The 18,893-nt window shown below is 36.2% G+C and overlaps 1 protein-coding gene across 1 annotated transcript in view; it reads right to left on the bottom strand.

The window, feature by feature from the left end:
* The window catches only part of LOC112415834 (protein CC2D2B-like), a 124,107-nt gene that overhangs the window by 100,692 nt on the left and 4,522 nt on the right, over positions 1-18,893 (bottom strand). Inside the window, 5 exon segments of the mRNA XM_024769014.1 lie at positions 3,921-4,130; positions 12,232-12,360; positions 12,461-12,597; positions 12,923-13,121; positions 16,889-16,972. Of these exon segments, the coding sequence (XP_024624782.1) occupies positions 3,921-4,130; positions 12,232-12,360; positions 12,461-12,597; positions 12,923-13,121; positions 16,889-16,972 (759 nt within the window).

The raw sequence follows: 18,893 nt of genomic DNA, 5'->3' as shown, positions 1-18,893 counted from the left end.
TTCCCCCTCCCCGTGTCCTCAAGTCCATTCTCCACATCTGCGTCATTATTCCTGTCCTGCCCCTAGGTTCATGAGAACCATTTTTTTTTTAGATTCCATATATATGTGTTAGCATATGGCATTTGTTTTTCTCTTTCTTCACTCTGTATGACAGACTCTAGGTCCATCCACCTCACTGCAAATAACTCAATTTCATTTCTTTTTATGGCTAATATTCCATTGTATATATGTGCCACATCTTCGTTATCCATTCTTCTGTCAGTGGACACTTCGGTTGCTTCCATGTCCGGCTATTGTAAATAGTGCTGCAATGAACATTGTGGTACATGTCTCTTTTCAAATTATGGCTTTCTCAGGGTATACGCCCAGTAGTGGGACTGCTGGGTCATATGGCCATTCTATTTCTAGTTTTATAAGGAACCTCCATACTGCTCTCCATAGTGGTTCTATCAATTTACATTCCCACCAACAGTGCAAGAGGGTTCCCTTTTCTCCACACCCTCTCCAGTATTTATTGTTTGTAGCTTTATTTATTTATTTATTTATTTTTTTGGTACACGGGCCTCTCACTGTTGTGGCCTCTCCCGTTGCGGAGCACAGGCTCCGGATGCGCAGGGTCAGAGGCCATGGCTCACGGACCCAGCCGCTCCACGGCATGTGGGATCTTCCCGGACCGGGGCACGAACCCGTGTCCCCTGCATCGGCAGGCGGACTCTCAACCACTGCGCCACCAGGGAAGCCCTGTTTGTAGATTTTTTTTGATGATGGCCATTCTGACCAGTGTGAGGTGATACCTCGCTGTGGTTTTGATTTGCATTTCTCTAATGATTAGTGATGCTGAGCATCCTTAGAAAGGCATCTTTATAATTTTGGTTTGCCAGACACTATTGGTCGCCCTTGAATACTCATTTCTCTTGGTAGGCAGAGCCCCAATTTTGTTCAGTTGCTCAATCTTCTTCCATTTATTTTAGATGTAAACCCTGATGAGTCTAGCCATTTGTAGCAATGTCATTCTTCTCGCTAGTGACTGGTTTAGGCATGATAATGTGATATAATTCTAGGCAATGAGACATGAGGGGAAATCTGCGGTGGCGTAAGGGAAAGGTTGGAGAGGGCTCTCAAAGTGAGACTCTAGGCTGCATATTGTGTGTCTGGCCAGCACGCCTTCAGCTGGAGCAGCCACTCTGTTAGTTCCCATGAGAAAAGCTAACCAAGTCAACTTTCTGAAGATGAAGATTAGAAAGAGAGAAAAGCCAGGGTTGTTGATGATATTATTGAGCCATCAAATTAACTAACTGTAGAGCTGCCCTAACTTCGGACTTTTGATACAGAAGGTAATACTTTTTCCCTGTTGTTTAAAGCAATTGAGAGAGAGTTTTCTGTGAGTTGTAACCAAAGGTATGCTAATTGATACAAATCTAGAAAGCTTAGTAAGTGAAAAACAGAACTTAAAATCCCCAAAGAAAAAAAGTGACAGATTTGACTTCATAAAATTTTAAATATTTCCAAGAGATAAGAAAAATGAAGTTAAAAAGCAAGAAACAGAATGGGACAAAAATATATAAAACATATTCAAAAGACATATATCTTGTATGGACTTACATCCAGTGTGTGTGTGTACATGTGTATATACATATATGTGTATATATATGAAAACTCTTATAAAGATACACAAAGCTACAGAAAAATGGGCAAATAATATCAACTACTGGTTAGGACTCTGGGAAGTGGGGTCTGTCCTGTACTGTCAGTGGAAATTCAAACTGAAACCTTTTTTGGAAAGGCAATTCATTACTCTCTAATAAAATTTAAACTTCATGCACACTTACCCTTGACCAAAAAATTTCACTTCTATGAATCTAGCCTAGATTTCACTTGTGTGAAAGAAGTTTTCACTTGTGTGCTCGAATATATGGGTACAAGGATGTTCATTGCTTTATCATTTGTAATCATAAAAAGATGGAAATGACCTAACTGTCGTGAATGGGGAGTGATTAAACATATTAAAATACAGGTATATTATGGGTCTATATATAGTGATATGGAAAAAGCTCCAAGATGCAGAATTAGTTTTAAAAAACGAAGTTGCCAAATAATACATATGGGAAGATCCAGTTTATGTTAAAAATTATCATGGCATATATATACACACAGATACATGGAAAAGAGAACTTTAAAGCTGTAGTTCAAACCATAAGGTGAAGATTGAAGTAGGTCTTTCACACTTTGAAACTTCTACACTGAATCATTTACAATGAGAATGTACTCCTGTATTACTTGTGTAATTTAAAAAAAAGCTAGAGGGAAAAATAGCAGAACGCTGCAAAGCTGAGGATCCTTTCTACTCTCTAATACTGTCTGCAGCATTTCTCCTTGTTCTTTAAGTGAGATTCATACTCACATAAAGGGACATATTCCAGTTTCAGAATTCCTTGGATGTCAGTGAGTTTCCCACTACTCTGAACTTGGTTTGAACCCACTGAGAACAAGCAGAGCCATACATTTCACACCAAGGGACTAAAAGGATACATACATTATAAATCAGTATTTTGGTAGGAGACCAATGGACACACTCTGTAACACTTGGCCTTTTCTCCTCCTCCCTACTGTTCTTCTCCTCTTTCATTTTAGAAGGGCATGTACATGACCTACCAAATTTCTCTTTTTACAATTTACCAGGAAATTGGAGAAAATGTTTATGTGCACATAACAGAATAAATTGAGGAAAAGTAAAAATCAGCTAAGAAATTACTTTGGACTCCTAAGAATCAAAATAATAATAATAATAATAAACATGTTACAAATAATGATCCCCAAATGTTATTTTATACAGAGAACCATGCTACATGAAAAACAAATGTAGAGTTTTTACGTACAGTAATAGATAGTACTCTAGTGAAATATAATTGACATTGCTAGATCAGACTTCAAAAATTATACAATACTGTTGGAAAACTGTCTATTAAGTAAAAATATATAAATCAAGTCACTTTTTCAATGACCTACATCTTAATTTCAGAGTTGATTCCTTCATTCATAAAAACAATGGTCATATTAAACTAAAAGTTAGAATATTCAGTATTTGTTTTAGGAAATATTCTGACCTTATTAATTCATGGTCTTCACCTGTTAAGTTCTCCCACACAATTGCTATGTGAAAATTCAATCAAATGGATGAAGTCCTGTAGTTTTTGCACTTGTATTTTAAAAGGCAGATATATTAAGGTACAATTCATTTCCAGCTTATTGGAATATCTTGGTGACTCTATAAGGTTTGAATACTTAACTAAATACCTCACTAAATATTTATTTTTAACTGTATTAATTAGCTGAATGAGACCTATCAAAATATCTTTTCAGAGAGAACACTAGCTAACAAAATGCTCATGTATCAAAAACTCAGCACAGAGTCTAGATGAGAGGTGCAAATTCATAAAAATAATCAGTGGGTACTCCTTCGATTTCTCTTCAGATTTTATGTACCCTTTATGACGTCATTAGATGACTACTTGGATCAATCATTCTCAGACTAACACTCTTCATATTTGATGAGAGATTCAAGGTCACTAATATTTTTATCAAAAATACACTCTTACAAGATTGAAAACAGCCATTTGGCTCTTTTAAATAGTAATGATTTCAAATATTCTTCTTGAGTCATAGGACCAAGAATACCATTGATTAGCAAACATTTATAGATGCTAAATATCCTGCAGGATATGTTTGAGGCTGCCTCCCTGGCCAGTTAATTCCTACAGTTTCTTTTCAGGAAAACTGAAATCAACCATTCTTTTATTTGATTAAATATTCAAAGTGCTAAGGGAACATATTCAATGATAGCTTGCTCTGTACTAAGAAGTCTCTTTTCTCTTTCAATATTAAAAGTTCAGCTCTGTAAATATAATGAAAACCATTCTCACCTTCTCATAAAGCAGCTGAGGTAAATTCTGTTGCTGCCTGTCCTGAAAACACTCATAAAGTTGGAGCAGCCTAGCACATAATACTTGTTCTTGATTGAAGAGAGGATGATGACTGAATTGCAAACCCACAATGTTGAGATCTAATTGGTACCTTTCCCTTTGATCTTCCATTTTGTTCCTACTAGAGCTTTCTAGATCAGATTTCACTGCCTTTTAAAGAAAAATATTTACAGGATATTAATTTTGTTCTATTTCTTTTGAAATTACAAGTAACTTCTTAAAAAAGTAATATGTTAACTGTAAGAAAATTGAGATACAGAAAAGAAAAAAACCAATTATTTGCTCCTTCTTCCTCAAAATTGATTATAGCCCTTGATTTCATAAAATATATTTATACTGCAGCATTTTAATCATCTTGCTATAAATTACTGTCATCTACCTTACTATTGTGTGCTGGTAGAGGTTGAACTTTCAAGTTATAAGCCGCCAAATAATTTCCTATAGAAGCACTATGAAAAATGGTGTTTAGAACTGGTGGGTCAATAGTTCACTATGTGATGTTCTCACAGTCATCTGTGGCCAGAGTTAAATGACAAACCCTTATTAAAACATTGTTCTTAAGTGAATATGTTGGTAATTCCCTGGAAAATTCCCTGGAGGGGCCTGGACTCTCTAAGCAAATGTTACTTTATAAGGAGACCATCTTTCTTTATACATGACACTGTCTCCATTTGTAAACCAGATTGTCCCTAAATTAGTTGAAGTCCGTAGGCCTTAGATTGTATTAAAAATGATTCAACAGTGTTTTAGGACACTACTTTGAATTTAAGTACTTATGATTGAATATTCATGTGATTAGTTTTTCGTGATACAGTTTGAGAAGGTTAGTGGGTTACTTAGCACGTACAGCTTAATTCATGAATGGCTAGCCACTCCTGATTTGAGCCATGACTGCAACCACCTAAAAAAAACAGCATGAGCTCTTTCTAGATCAATCTGTAGTAGTAGAACATACCCTCCAGTCTGTGTCATTGCTATTACACCTGTTATTACACTGAAAAAACTGCTGTCCCACCCCTGATTTGGTGTGGCATATCCAGTGCTTCTCAAGGACTATAGGTCACCAGGATGATGCCTACATCTCTCCCTCCTTCCTCTCTCCTGAGCTAGGAATCTCCTCCTTTTCCTCTCTGGGTTGAGGGGAGGCAAGAAAATAGTCATAAAGCTTGTTTTTGTTTTATCCTTATCTTGTAAGTCTCTATTCTCAATGTAAAGGCCAACTCAGAAAGGGAAACCTGCACTTAGTTCCGCCTATAAAATTTAGTAATCAGTAGTAAATTGGTCATTAACCAGGCAAAACCACCAAGGAAATAAACAGTTTCCATTTTAAAGAACCAAATTATAACTGAATAATTTTGGAAATTCAAGTTGCTAAGCTAGAGATGCCTGTCTTATTAAGCAGATTCAGTACTGGACGAAAAACCATGTTGCTTACTTGCTTTGGGTTTCTACTGGAATAACACAAACCTCTGCCCCCGGTCCTGTCCTATTCAATACCTACTGATTGTGGTGCTCAGATGCTAGAGGAGGGTAACTGAGATGGAGGAATATCCAACAGCAGTCAAAGGAAGCAAATTTAGACTGGAAAGCAAAAGCTAAAGGTGGAAGTAGGCTTCAAATATTTGAAGAGCTGTCACATAAGTGAAGTAGTTTATGAGTTCTTTATGGCCAAAGTCAAAAGAGTAATAGTGATCCAGGAGGCAGATTTTAATTCACACAGAAAACAATAAACAATTGGAACTGCCTAATACTGGAATGAGTTCTCTTGGGAGATAGTAAGCTCCATGACACTGGTTAAAAGCAGCAGTTGACTGAAGGAATTATGTGAACTTCTAGAACGAGGTAAGTGTGTTAGACCATAAGAACAAAGATCTAGGCAACAATGAATCAAAAACCAGATGAAAGTACAAAAACATCCATGCTGTTACCTGGTATAACAAGTTAAGAAAACAGATTTTCAGAGACCCAGATATTGGAGTTTGATCAGATATGGACTTTAAAGTAGCTATTATTAATGTGTTTTAAAAAGAGTAAAAGATAAAATACATGAAAAGATGAGAAGATGAAAACATGGAGCATTCCACAAGAAAACTGGAATATATACAGAAGAATCAAATGTCAAATGAACACTTTGAAGCTAAAAATATACTGAAAATATCTAAAATTAAGAATTCATTAGACGAGTGATTCTGGAAATATAGTGGCCATATAGTTTTAGATCCAGGCATACTTCATTTCATTGTACCTTGCTTTATTGTACTTCTCAGATGTCGTGTTTATTTTTTACAAATTCTTTAATTTGTAAAACTTGATTCATGGCAACCCTTTGTTGAGCAAGTCTGTCAGCACGATTTGTCCAACGGCATTTGCTCAATTCCTGTCTCTGTGTCATATTTTGGTACTTCTTGCAATATTTCAAACTTTCTCATTATTATATTTGTAATGGTGATCTGTGGTCTGTGACCTTTTTTTATTTTATTTTATTTTATTTTTTGGTCTGTGATCTTTGATGCTACTACTGCAAAAAGGTTATGACTCCCTGAAAGCTCAGATGACAGCATTTTTTAGCAATAAAGTATTTTTTAATTCAGGTATGTACATTGGGGTTTTTTTAGACATAATGCTATTGAATACTTAATAAACTACAGGGTAGCATAAACGTAACTTTTACATGCACATGTATAAAATCCAGGTAAATGTATAAGAGGAATGCCAGAAGAAGGAGTAAAGGGCATATAGTAAATAATTAGGCAAAACTAGTCAACAAAAAACAAGCAAATAAGACCTGGGGTAATAGAGGTATGACAGAGTATTAAAGTACCTGGCCGAGGCAACAGCAAAGAGAGGATTTTGATACTCAGGGAGCTATTATCTCTGCTTCAATGGCCCTTATGTTATTTTTATTCCAGTGAGAAACCCCAAATGAACCTTGCCTCCATGGCTGGCTGAGCAGAGTAAAAAATGTAGAGAAGATAGAAGGGAAAGGCAGGCAGAGGCATTTGTGTGGCACTAATTTGAGAACATTACCTGTTAAGGATGCTGCTACAGAATGAATTTTAATACTCAGTTTACATGCTTGGTGAAGTGACATTTACATTTATTCCCAACTCTAAGAGTCCATGAAATACTGAAATTAGCTTGGATGAAGCTAGAACAGATGCAGTTGAGGAAAAATTACTTGTTCAGCCCAGTGGTTTCCAATTTGGGATTCCAGATGGTTACAAAGGTTAATCTGGATAGTGGTTAATGTTTTTCCAAAAATTATATTTTCTGCATTTACTTATCATTGCTTTGTTCATTCAGTTATTCATGCACTCACTCATTCATTCAGCAAACTGCCACTGTTTCAAGGATCTCCTTCTCCAAGAGCAATGGTCTCTGATAATTATGTTAAAAGATCTGTGCTATATCTTGAGCAAAATTTAAATAAAACACACTGTCACCATAACATGCAAAAGTTATGCCATGTAACAGCAAAAAACAAGATAAAATAAATACCAGGGATTTCCCTTCCTTCCTCTTTTATCCTTTTATTTTTTAATTTTTTAATGGAGATGGATTTTATAGTAACCAAACTGGGGAAAACCGGAAAGATATTGCACTGTTGGGTGCGGGTGAGGGGGTCATTTATAAAATCTTGGTAAATGTGCTATGCTATGAATTACGATGAGGCAGAGACATTGCCAGGCTCTCATGGTGTGATAGGCACCATGGAGAAAATAGGATTTTCTAAGATTATGCCAGTCAACTGGTGTTTTTTTCTTCTAAATTATACAGGACCCTAAAAGCTTACATCTACTGAAGTGATGAGTTCCATTACAAATAATATAAGTATTCATTGAGTGTCTGCTATATGGTAGGCATTTGGATATGTGCTAGTGATTTAAAAAAACAAAACAAAAAGAAAACCTTACCCTGGTTACAGTCAAGCAGGGAAGAGATTAGGTAAACAGAAGACTTAGATACAGATTGAGCCTTAACAAAACTGCAACCCAGTCTGAAATCAGTTAAGTCCCTGATTGGATTAAGATGATTATCCACACTCAATATGCCTAAAAACTAGAGGAACGAACTTTTCTGCAAGAAGATATGATCTAGAGTTTCTACAACTTTTCATATATAATATATGGAATATAATAAAAAAAATACCACCTATAATAAAAGACAGGACTAAAAGCGCAAAATCAAGAGAGAAGAACAAATAATAAAAACAGATTTTCAAGGACCCAGATATTGAAGTTACCAGATATGGACTTTAAAGTAGATATTATTAATGTGTTATAAAAATAGAGTAAAAGGGGACTTCCCTGGTGGCACAGTGGTTAAGAATCCGCCTACCAATTCAGGGGACAAGGGTTCGAGCCCTGGTCCAGGAAGAGCCCAAATGCCGCAGAGCAACTAAGCCCATGCGCCACCACTGAAGCCTGCACGCCTAGAGCCCGTGCTCCGCAACAAGAGAAGCCACTGCAATGAGAAGCCCGCGCACCACAACTAAGAGTTGCCCTGACTCGCTGCAACTAGAGGAAGCCCGCACACAGCAACAAAGACCCAACGCAGCCAAGAAAAAAAAAAAAAGCCATCAGCTAAAACTGTTAGAGGTTTTGTCTACTCCAGTTATGGGTTACAGCAAGGAATTCTGAAGCAGCTAGGGGAGTCTACTCCCTAGAAAATTTTATGACAAGGCTTCACACTAAAGAGAAACTATTGGAAGTGGAATAAAACTTGAGATGGTCAGGGACCACAGAGATTAATAGAAGATACAGAAAATAATCTGGGAAGGAGAATACAGCCACTATATTGTTTAACACTACACAAAAACAACAGAATTCTGTGACATCAGAAAAGCTATCTGAAACAAGCTTTTTTCCTAAAATTTCAGGAAAACTAATTTAATATAAGAATGAACAGCAGAAAAGGCTCAAGATTAAATCTATACAAAGTTTCTATAATAAAAATGAATAAACAGTAATATAATATCCCCACAATCAAAGCATACCAGAAAGACATTCAAAAAAATAGAAATGTGGATTACAAAACAAGCCAAAAGACATTAAGAAAATTTATGACATTAAAGAACACAAACCAGAATTTGGAAAACTCAGAAATGAGGTAACAATAGAGTAATAGAAATAATTTTTAAAATTTTAAGTATTTAGATATTAAGCCTAAGCTAGAAGGAACACAAAAACAAAGATCACAGAATGCTTTTTCCTTAAGGTAAAAAAAAGAGAAATCTTTTCAAGTAAAAAATAAATGAAGAAGGGGAAATAATTCATTAGATGGATCTAACAGGAGATTAAACACAGTAGAAAGTTAGCTAAGTGAACTAGAGGGCAGGGCAACAGAAAATATTCAGACTAAACTCAGAGGGAAAAAGGGATGAAAAAAATGCAAAAGCAGAAGATAAAATGGATATGTATACTTGATGTTCCAGAACACAAAGAGAAAGAGATTAGGGCAGAAGCAGTATTTGCTAAGATAATGGCAGAGGATTTTCCAAAACGGATGCATAACATGGAGGCATACATTGAGGAAGCCCTAATAGCCCAAAGCAGGATCAATATAAAGAAAAAGCATACCTTAACATATTACAATGGAAGTCACACCTTAACATATTGTAGTAGAAAACCAAAGACAAAGAGAAAAACTGAAAACCACAGTAAGACTTTAAGCTGACTTTTCAGTAGAAACAATGAGATTCAGAAATAAGTGGAAAGTTATCTTCAAAGTGCTAAAAGAAGAATAACAACCAACCCAGAATTCTAGACCATTTACTTCAATGGTGTGCTGGAACTTCTCCACTGGACTCCCAGAATTCCATAATGGCACTCTTGTCCATGGGTGATTGTCAAAATCAGTGTTCTCTGGAGAGAAAGATGGTAGAAAACTCTTATTCTGACATAATGATGATGTCAGTCTTCCAGTTTTGCTCATCTCTATCAAGATTGTTTTGGCTATTCAGGGTCCTTAGAAGTTCCCTATGAATTTGAGAATTGTTTTTCTATTTCTGTGAAAAATACCATTGGGATTTTGATAGGGATTGCATTGAATTTGTATATTGCTTTGGGTAGTATGGACATTTTAACAATACTAAGTCTTCCAATCCACAAACACAGGATGTGCTTCCATTGGACAGTCTTTTATTTTTTTTTAAATATGTCTATAATAGAAAACATTCCCACAAATAAATTTCCAGGGCAAGATGGATTCAGCAGTGAATTCTCCCAAACATTTAAGGAAGAAATAACACCAATGTTATACAATTCTCCCAGAGAAGAGAAAAAGAGGGAACACACCCCAAATCGTGTTGAAGCCAGTGTAACCTAGATGGAAATCTGACAAGAACATTACAAGGAAGAAAAATCAAAGAAAAAGTTATCTCAGGAACATGTATGCAAAAATCCTGAACAAAATATTAGAAAATCAAATTCAGTAATATATAAAAAGAAAATGTATCACAAATGGGATTTATTTCAGAAATATTTGAAAATCAGTGTAATTCACCACATTAAAAGTTAAGAAAATACTATTACACTACTTAATAGGCTTAGAGAAAGCATTTGATAAATGTCAACACTAATTCATGATAAAAATCTTTGTATATGTCTTTAATTTTAAAAGTAGGACAATTGGGCTTCCCTGGTGGCGCAGTGGTTGAGAGTCCGCCTGCCAATGCAGGGCACACAGGTTCGTGCCCCACTCCGGGAATCCAAAAAAAAAAAAAAAAAAAAGTAGGACAATTAATTAAAGCTTAAACGCATTTTGCATGGTAAAATGGTAAAAGATTTTCTTAGCAGCAAATTTTGGTGTATTTTTAGAAAATCCTGAAAGAAATTTATGAGTGGTATAAAGATATAAAAAACATATTACAACATAAGGAAGACTTGTTTTTAAATTTTCTAGTTTCTCTGGGAAAGAAACAGAAACTGTGGAGAAGAAAAGAGAGCATATATCATAAAGAAAGAAGATCCTCACATGTTACAGAAAGAGAAAGAGACCTCCAAAAGTATAAATCTCTTCAGTTTAGGGAGAAATCTCATTTCCTATGGAGGCTGAGAAGTAACAGCCTTATAAGGAACTAAGTGCTCTTGCTGTTAAAATGTTGCAGTTGCTGGAATATGCAAGAAACACAGAACTGCAACTGTAAAGAAAAAGCATTAACTACAGAAGGCATATAATTACTAGAAGAGGAGAAGTAACTCACAGGTTTAAAGCAACAGAGGGACTAGAGAATGAAGTCCTGTAAGTACAGATGACCCTTAAACAACATGGGTTTGAACTGAGCTTGTCCACTTATACACAGATTTATTCAATAATTACAGTATCTATATTTTCATTTTACAGGTCTTTAAATTAAGTGTGGGGAAAAGTTGGTGTTCGATCAGAGATCACAATGTGTGGAATCAAAAGAACTAGGGTTTGAGTCCTGAGTCTACCCAAACTGTCTCAGCTTCCTGCCCTTGGATGAGTAATTTATTAATTTCTTTATTTTTGAGGCAGAGAGAGCAGTACGCAGATTTTTCACTGCATGGAGTTGGTGCCCCACTGCTGCATTGTTCAAGGGTTGACTGTATTTTTAGGAAGTATTATTTCCACTTTGTATCTACCTACAGCCATATTTCCTATATATGGAATGGTTAATGCAAGTGGTTGAGAAATTAGGTTTTTGTACAAAATTCTTATTTAAACTTTTTCAAGCCAAATTTTTAACATAACTATTTCTGTCTAAATATTTCTTCTCATTAGGTTAATGGACTGCTAATTTTCATAATGTCTTTTGGAATACACATAAATTAGTTTAATTATAACATATATTCATTTCTGAAATTTAGAAAATAGAAAAGAGTATAACAAAGAAAATAAAAATAATCCTATGTTCTACCATCCAGAGATAGTTATTAACTGATATATTTTCTAGTCTTTTTATCTACATACACATATATGTACGTACTTATTCATTCATTGATAAATTCATTCATTCATTATCTATTTTTATAAAATTAGGATCATATGAAATTTTGCATTCTGCTTTTTTTAACTTTACATTTTATGTTGAGGACTTCTCCATATCATTAAATATTCCTTGAAAACATCATTTTAATGGATATTTGATATTTCATCATAGTTTTGCCTTTACTAGACTTACTAATATCTTTAAAAGGTGAATTAACACCACAAAAATAAGTATATAAGTTATAATTGATATTACAAGAATTCTAACCATAATCATGAATAAACTGTTGTTGGTCACCTTTCTGTATATGGTCTTCAGTGCTGGATTTAAAGGTTCCTTACTTATGTTTAGTCTGAAATTCCATGACTGTCTAACAGGTGAAGGTAATGACATTATTTCTCCACTTTCTTCAAACCAACACTTCCCCTATCAAAAATATTTAAAAATATAGTAAGTAAATATTATACTAAAAACAAATGTCACACACCATCAGTGAGTGGTTTCCCTTGTTAGCTAGTGAACTTGCCTCTTCTAGTTTAAGCAGGCGATTTTCCATTTTGTTGCAGGTCTTTTTATATATTTCTGGCTTTTTGTGAACATAGAATCCTTCTTCTTCTAAAATGCGTGGCATCGTATCTTCTGGCAGTTTAAGTTGGTTGATCACTTAATAACAAAACCTAGATATTACTTTAAAGTCCAAAATATTAAAACTGGTATTGACCAAACAAGAAGCAAAAGGGAACTATCATATACTCTACCACTAAAGCCTAGCAGAAAATCTATACACACACACACACACACACACACACACACAATGAATGAGCTTTTTCAACCAATTCCCTTTAACTCAGAGAAAGCATGAAGAGGAAATATAGAAAAATTTCTATAATTTTAAATCAGTACTTTTTATCTATCCAGCATACAAAGAAGCTATTATCCTACAATATGATTCATTAATGACTTGAATATTTTCTTGTAAAAACTTTACCTGGAGAATTGCTTGGAACAAAAATATTTGCCTGTTGTTTTTTCACTTGTTCTTGATCATCTTCATAATTGGCAGCCTTTACTTCAAGTAAATCTAGGAAAATGACTTCTTCCATAAAATCTTCATCTCGGCCCTCAGCAAAGTTTTGTAAATTATCACCAAGTGAAAAGTGTTTGTGGTAACTATCATTTACTGATCTCTGTTGAATACCAAAAAGAAAAATAAGTATACGTGTTTGTCCTCAATGATTAACAGGCAGATAAATGAAAGGTACTAGAATCTTGCTGTGAAGTCTTTCTGATCTATGCTACCCAGTTCAAGTTCAAGCTGAAACTGTGTGACAATTAAATTTCATTGAACACAGAAGAACTCACTTAAGGCTTAATATTATAAAATATGATTTTTCTATAGCCCTTCATTGAAATTCTCAATGAAAGACTACTGAAAAAGAACTACAATTCAAGTCTCTCCTCTCCTATGGAAAATGTTCTGAAATATTGGACTATGATATTTCAACTGTTGAGAATTCACAGTGCAGGGCAAAGTCTAAAGACATCAAGCCATGTGGTCTTCAGCCCCATTTTTTTCCACCGTTCAGAAAGAAGTACTACCTAAGGTGACGTGGAGTAGTCATGCTGTTTTCTGGATGATATTTAAGAAAAAGAAGAAAGAAAAGTAAAGATACAAATAGAAGTCTGTGGCACTGTGATTGATTATGATACATTTCTGAAATATGATATATAAAAGTTACAAACAATCTGAATTTAGGTATTGAAACAGATATATTACTAAATATAAAAATGTATACTTTTATATTATATCAGAAATTTTATATGAGTCTCTTCACAAAAAATATTACCAATTTATTTTGGATGACTTTAGTTGTTTAACTTAAAATCTACATATGTTGAAAGAGAGAAGGAGACAGAGTATGTGAGTCATGCAAATAAAAACCCCTTAATTTTCAAAAACATACATTTAGGGGTAAATAATTAAATTAAAAGAATTAATAATAGAACTCCATTGAATAGATAACCGTAGATGGCCTTGATCAACTCTGACAAAATTAAGTGAGTAACATGGTTAAGCATCACTTAGGTTCATATCAAGTCATCACATCATCATACCTTCCCTATATTCCTGTCACGAAATCAAGAAAGTATTTTATATCCAGAAATCTTTGTGGCAACATTTTCAGAAGTCAAACAAGATATGACACTGACACCTAGGAGCAAGATTTGGGGGATCTTCACATAGGGGATCTCTTTGAATATTCCAATCATAGACAAAGAGGGGCTCTTTGCTCCTGCTGGAGGTCCCATTACCAAGCTACTTTCACCGCACCCCTGGTGCAGGTCAGGGCTTTCAACCTGCCTTCAGAGCTGAGGTCTGCCCTGATGGCTGAGTCATGTCAGGCTCTCATCTTGGATCCCAGCCTTTTATTTGTGACCATGTAGGTCTCTTTCATGAATCCTACCCCACTACAGCTACCTATATTTTTAGCCTGAGACAAGCTATGAGCTCAACCAATATAATCACCTTCCTGGTCTTCACTATGCAGCTCACAGCAGACCAGTGTCTGTGCTGTTAGCTGTTGTGTGACAGGAAGCATGAGGTCAGAAGGCAACCACCTAATTTTCCATGCATAAGTCTAAATGAATGCACCTGAGTATGGTGTGGTAAAAAGAGAGAGAGAGAGAGAGAGAGAGAGAGATTCTCCCCTTTCTCCTAGTAGGAAGGAGCCACAGTCACACTCAGCCTCCCACAAAACAGTAGCTTTCTCCTCCCTGTGATGAGGACAGTAGATTCCCATTGTCCCCAAATTTACCAGGTGCAGGGCAGATGGCTTTTCAAACAACTTCTCTAAACAACCCACATCCAAGCCTGAACTTCCTTGTGCCCAAACAGTCTACTTGCCCCACTGACCTAATTTCTCTCATGTCTTCCCTGTGAGAAGGAAAAGAAGGAAAAGCAGCCATAACCACAGCGCTTCGTCCTGGTGCACTCTGCTGGGTGGACCTTCTCGTTTCCCCTGAAAAGTCCATTCCTTAACCCATATCATGGGATTCTGGGATATCAAGTGACTTGGCAGAGCATGTGCATGTTTGATACTCATTTATTCAATATTCGCTCAAATATGGAATGCCTGATATGTTCAAGGAAGAAAATAAACAAAGAGACAGAAATACATGCGAGGTGGTGATAAATGACAAAGAAAGAAAATAAATGACATAAAGAAAAATGATGCAAGGTAAGTGGCTAGAGAATACTGGGATGGGGGTTGGGGGTTGGGGGGTTGGAGGTACTATTACATAAGGTTTTCAGGCACAGTAATTTTAATTATGTGTCATTTGAACAGAGACCCAAAGGTAGTGAGGGAGAGAGCATGAGGATAAGAGAAGAGCTGTCTAGACAGTTAAAAGGTACAAAGTCCCTGAGGCAGGAACAGGAAGGAGGCCAGTATGGCCGGAGTTGGGTGGAAGAAGGGGAAACTAGTGAGAAAGGAAGTCAGAGAGGTACTAAGGGGGCCGTGGAAGCCCCTATAAGGACTTCAGCTTTTTTTTGAGATAGGAAACCATTAGAAGGTGTTAAAAAAAAATGTTCTGTCTTAGATTTTAACAGAATCACTCTGACTACTGTATGGTATAACAAATAGACTGTTGGGGCGATAGTAAAAATAAAGGGAGACTTTGGCAATGCTCTGGATGAGAGGTTATGGCCGCATAGACTAGGCTGTGCCAGGGAGGTGATGAAAAGTGGGCTGGGTTCTGGAAGTGGGTTGGATACTTTGAAGGTAGAACCAACAGGATTTGTGACAAACTGGATATGAGGCATGTGAGTAAAAGAGGATCCAAGGATGACACCAAGGTTTGGCTGAGCAATTGGAAAAATGGAATTGCTATACTGTGATTCTATTTATATAAAAGTCTGTGTGTGCATATATGGGTATAAGCATAGAGAACAGCATGAAAAAATGGTAATAGTGGTTTATCTCAGAGCAGTGGGATGTCACATGATTTTTATTTTCTTCCTCATGGTTTTCTGCATTACGTTTTTATAATATATATAATAAATTTGTTATATTTTTTAAAGATAAAGCTCTTTTCTGTGGAACAAACAACAACAAAAGGAACGTAAAGACTGGAGCAGGATACAGGATACAAAGAAAGGGGAATGGAAGAGACTGAGAAATAAGTAGAAAGGCAAAGCGGGGTCCAAGAGAAATTGAAAAGGAGGACCTGAAGGATTTGGAAATGACTGGGAGGTGTCAGAAGATACTGGGTAGCACTCTGGAAATACAGGAGGGGGCTCAAGGAAACTGTAGAGAGATCTGAAGGTAGAGAGGAATGGAGAAAGTTGAGAGGAATAGGAGCAGAAGGGAGACCAATGAGACTGACAAATCAGGAGATGGGAAAGACTAGCGAGACTGATTAGGACTGGAGGAAAGGACGGCCCTAGAATAACAGTGGGGCTGAAGAGTTTGGGAAGAACTGACAGAAATTAGAAGGGTCTGGGATTGTACAAGGAGGGATGAAGAATGGGGAATCAATGAAGAGTAATAGAGATTACAGAGAACAACGTGGGCACTTGGAGAAATGAACAGGAAGAACAAAAGAAAACACAGGCTTTGGAGCCGATAGCCTGTACTTCCCAGCTCTATCAGTTCTTACCCCTGTGTGCCTATTTCCTCACCTATAAAACAGAGATGATAATAATGCCTACCTCACAGGGTTATTATGAGGATTGAATGAGATAATCCACATTAAAAATTTAGAATATCACTGGGCATCCAGTAAGCACTCAATAAATGTTAGGAATTATTATTATGAACAGCTTCTCAATTCAAAGAGAAGGCAGCTCAATAATAAAAATTTCACCTCCCATCAAGTATTTCATTCTATGCCTTTAATAAAGAGTTATTTTTCCTGAGAATGAGGATGTAGGAGGAAGGGAAACAAATCCAACCTGCTTTGCAGACTGGCCTAAAGTTGAGTCTTCTTCACCACTCAGAATAAAACACGAAAGACCTTCATCCAGTGAGACTTCAGTCTGCAGGTTAAACAATGGAAAACCAGTATTGCAGTGTTGAAGTGAGAGCTTTTTCTGCTTTTAAGGGAAAGAAGTAGTTTTCTGTAATATGGTAATAGTAACTGTATCTTATTCAAGAATAAAAAGCAGTAGGATAGTATCAAGTTAATATTTAACTTTGAGTCTGTTTGGCGCATGAATTTTTTATTTTTTTTTTGCGGTACGTGGGCCTCTCACTGCTGTGGCCTCTCCCGTCGCTCCGGATGCACAGGCCCAGCAGCCATGGCTCACGGGCCCAGCCTCTCCGTGGCATGTGGGATCTTCCCGGACCGGGGCACAAACCCATGTCCCCTGCATTGGCAGGCGGACTCTCAACCACTGCGCCACCAGGGAAGCCCTCATGAATTATTTTTGTATTTTGTATTATTTTTGTATTTTGTTTTGTTTTTAAGGTCCGGTAACTGTGATTTAAAAACAAACAAACAAACAAAATTATTTGTTTGTTATTTCCAATAGCCAAGCATTATTTCCAATAGCCAAGGTATGGAAACAACTTAAGTGTCCATCAACCAATGAATGGACAAAGATACACACACACACACACACACACACACACACACACACACAATAGAGTACTATTCAGCCATAAAAAGAATGAAATCTTGCCATTTGTGACAAAATGGATGGCCCTTGAGAGCATTATGCTAAGTGAAATAAGTCAGACAGAGAAAGACAAATACCATATGCTCTCACTTATTGGTGAAATTTTAAAAAAGCAAAACAAAAAGTCAAGCTCACAGATACAGAGAACAGACTGGTGGTGAACAGAGGCAGGGGGTGCAGGGGGCAGTAGGCAAAATGGGTGAAGGGGGTCAAAAGGTACAAACTTCCAGTTATAAAATAAGTAAGTCTTGGGGATATAATGTACAGCACAGTGACTAGTTAATAATGCTATATCGCATATTTGAAAGTTGTCAAGAGAGTAAAACTTAAAAGTCCTCATCACAAGAAAAAAAAACCTTTTTTTTTGCGACAATGTATGGTGACAAATGTTAACTAGACTTATTGTGGTGATCGCTTCCCAATATATGCACATATTGAATCCTTATGTTGCACACTTGAAAGTAATATAACATGTCAATTATATGAAAGTAATATAATGTGTCAATTATATCTCAATTAGAAAAATTTTTTAATTAAAATATAGGGTCCAAATCTTCTCCATCTTCCCAATCTATCTCTTCACTCTAGTCAGAGTATTGAGAGCATTACCTTACAGTTAGATCAAAAGGTGGACTCAGGGCAAACTCTTTTTTCTCTCCCTGTTTTTGGGTGTTCTCAGGTATGAATGCACTCACATACAAGTACCACCTCACCCCACCAATAATCTTTTGCGAACTTAGAAATAATAAAAGGTATTAAAAGTGGCATATTCTTAGTGATGAACTTGCTTGTAAATAGGCTCTCATTTTTCAATACTGTAAAGTCTGAATCTTTCAAATATAAATCGCCTATCACTTCTTTGTCACACACTTTTAAATGGACTGTTTTTAGAGAGGTTTGAGAGAGGAATCGGAAGGAAGGAAGGGAGGGAGGAAAGAAGGAAGGAAGGAAGGGAGAGAGAGAGAGGGAGGGAGGGAGGGAGGGAAAGAAAGAAGGAAGGAGGAAATCTGCTAGTTCCTAGGAACTGAAGAATCCAAAAATATGTAAAATACAAAAGCTTATCCTACATCCTGTTTGTATCTACAATATCGCTGTCCCATTAACTTTAAAAGTTATGTACCTTTCAACAATACTGATATATAAACTGTCCATATATACTTTTACTTCCCTCTGTCTCTGCTCATTGAAAAATCATTTGCTAAAATCCTCAACTTCCTGAGCAGACATCCCTTCCTTGTAGTTTGTAATGGAAACTCTTAGAAGCCAATTTCTCTTCCTT

This window comes from Neophocaena asiaeorientalis, unplaced genomic scaffold (assembly GCF_003031525.2).
Source record: "Neophocaena asiaeorientalis asiaeorientalis breed wild unplaced genomic scaffold, Neophocaena_asiaeorientalis_V1.1 scaffold1325, whole genome shotgun sequence".
Taxonomy (NCBI): domain Eukaryota; kingdom Metazoa; phylum Chordata; class Mammalia; order Artiodactyla; family Phocoenidae; genus Neophocaena; species Neophocaena asiaeorientalis.
This window is presented reverse-complemented; position numbering and strand designations above follow the sequence as displayed.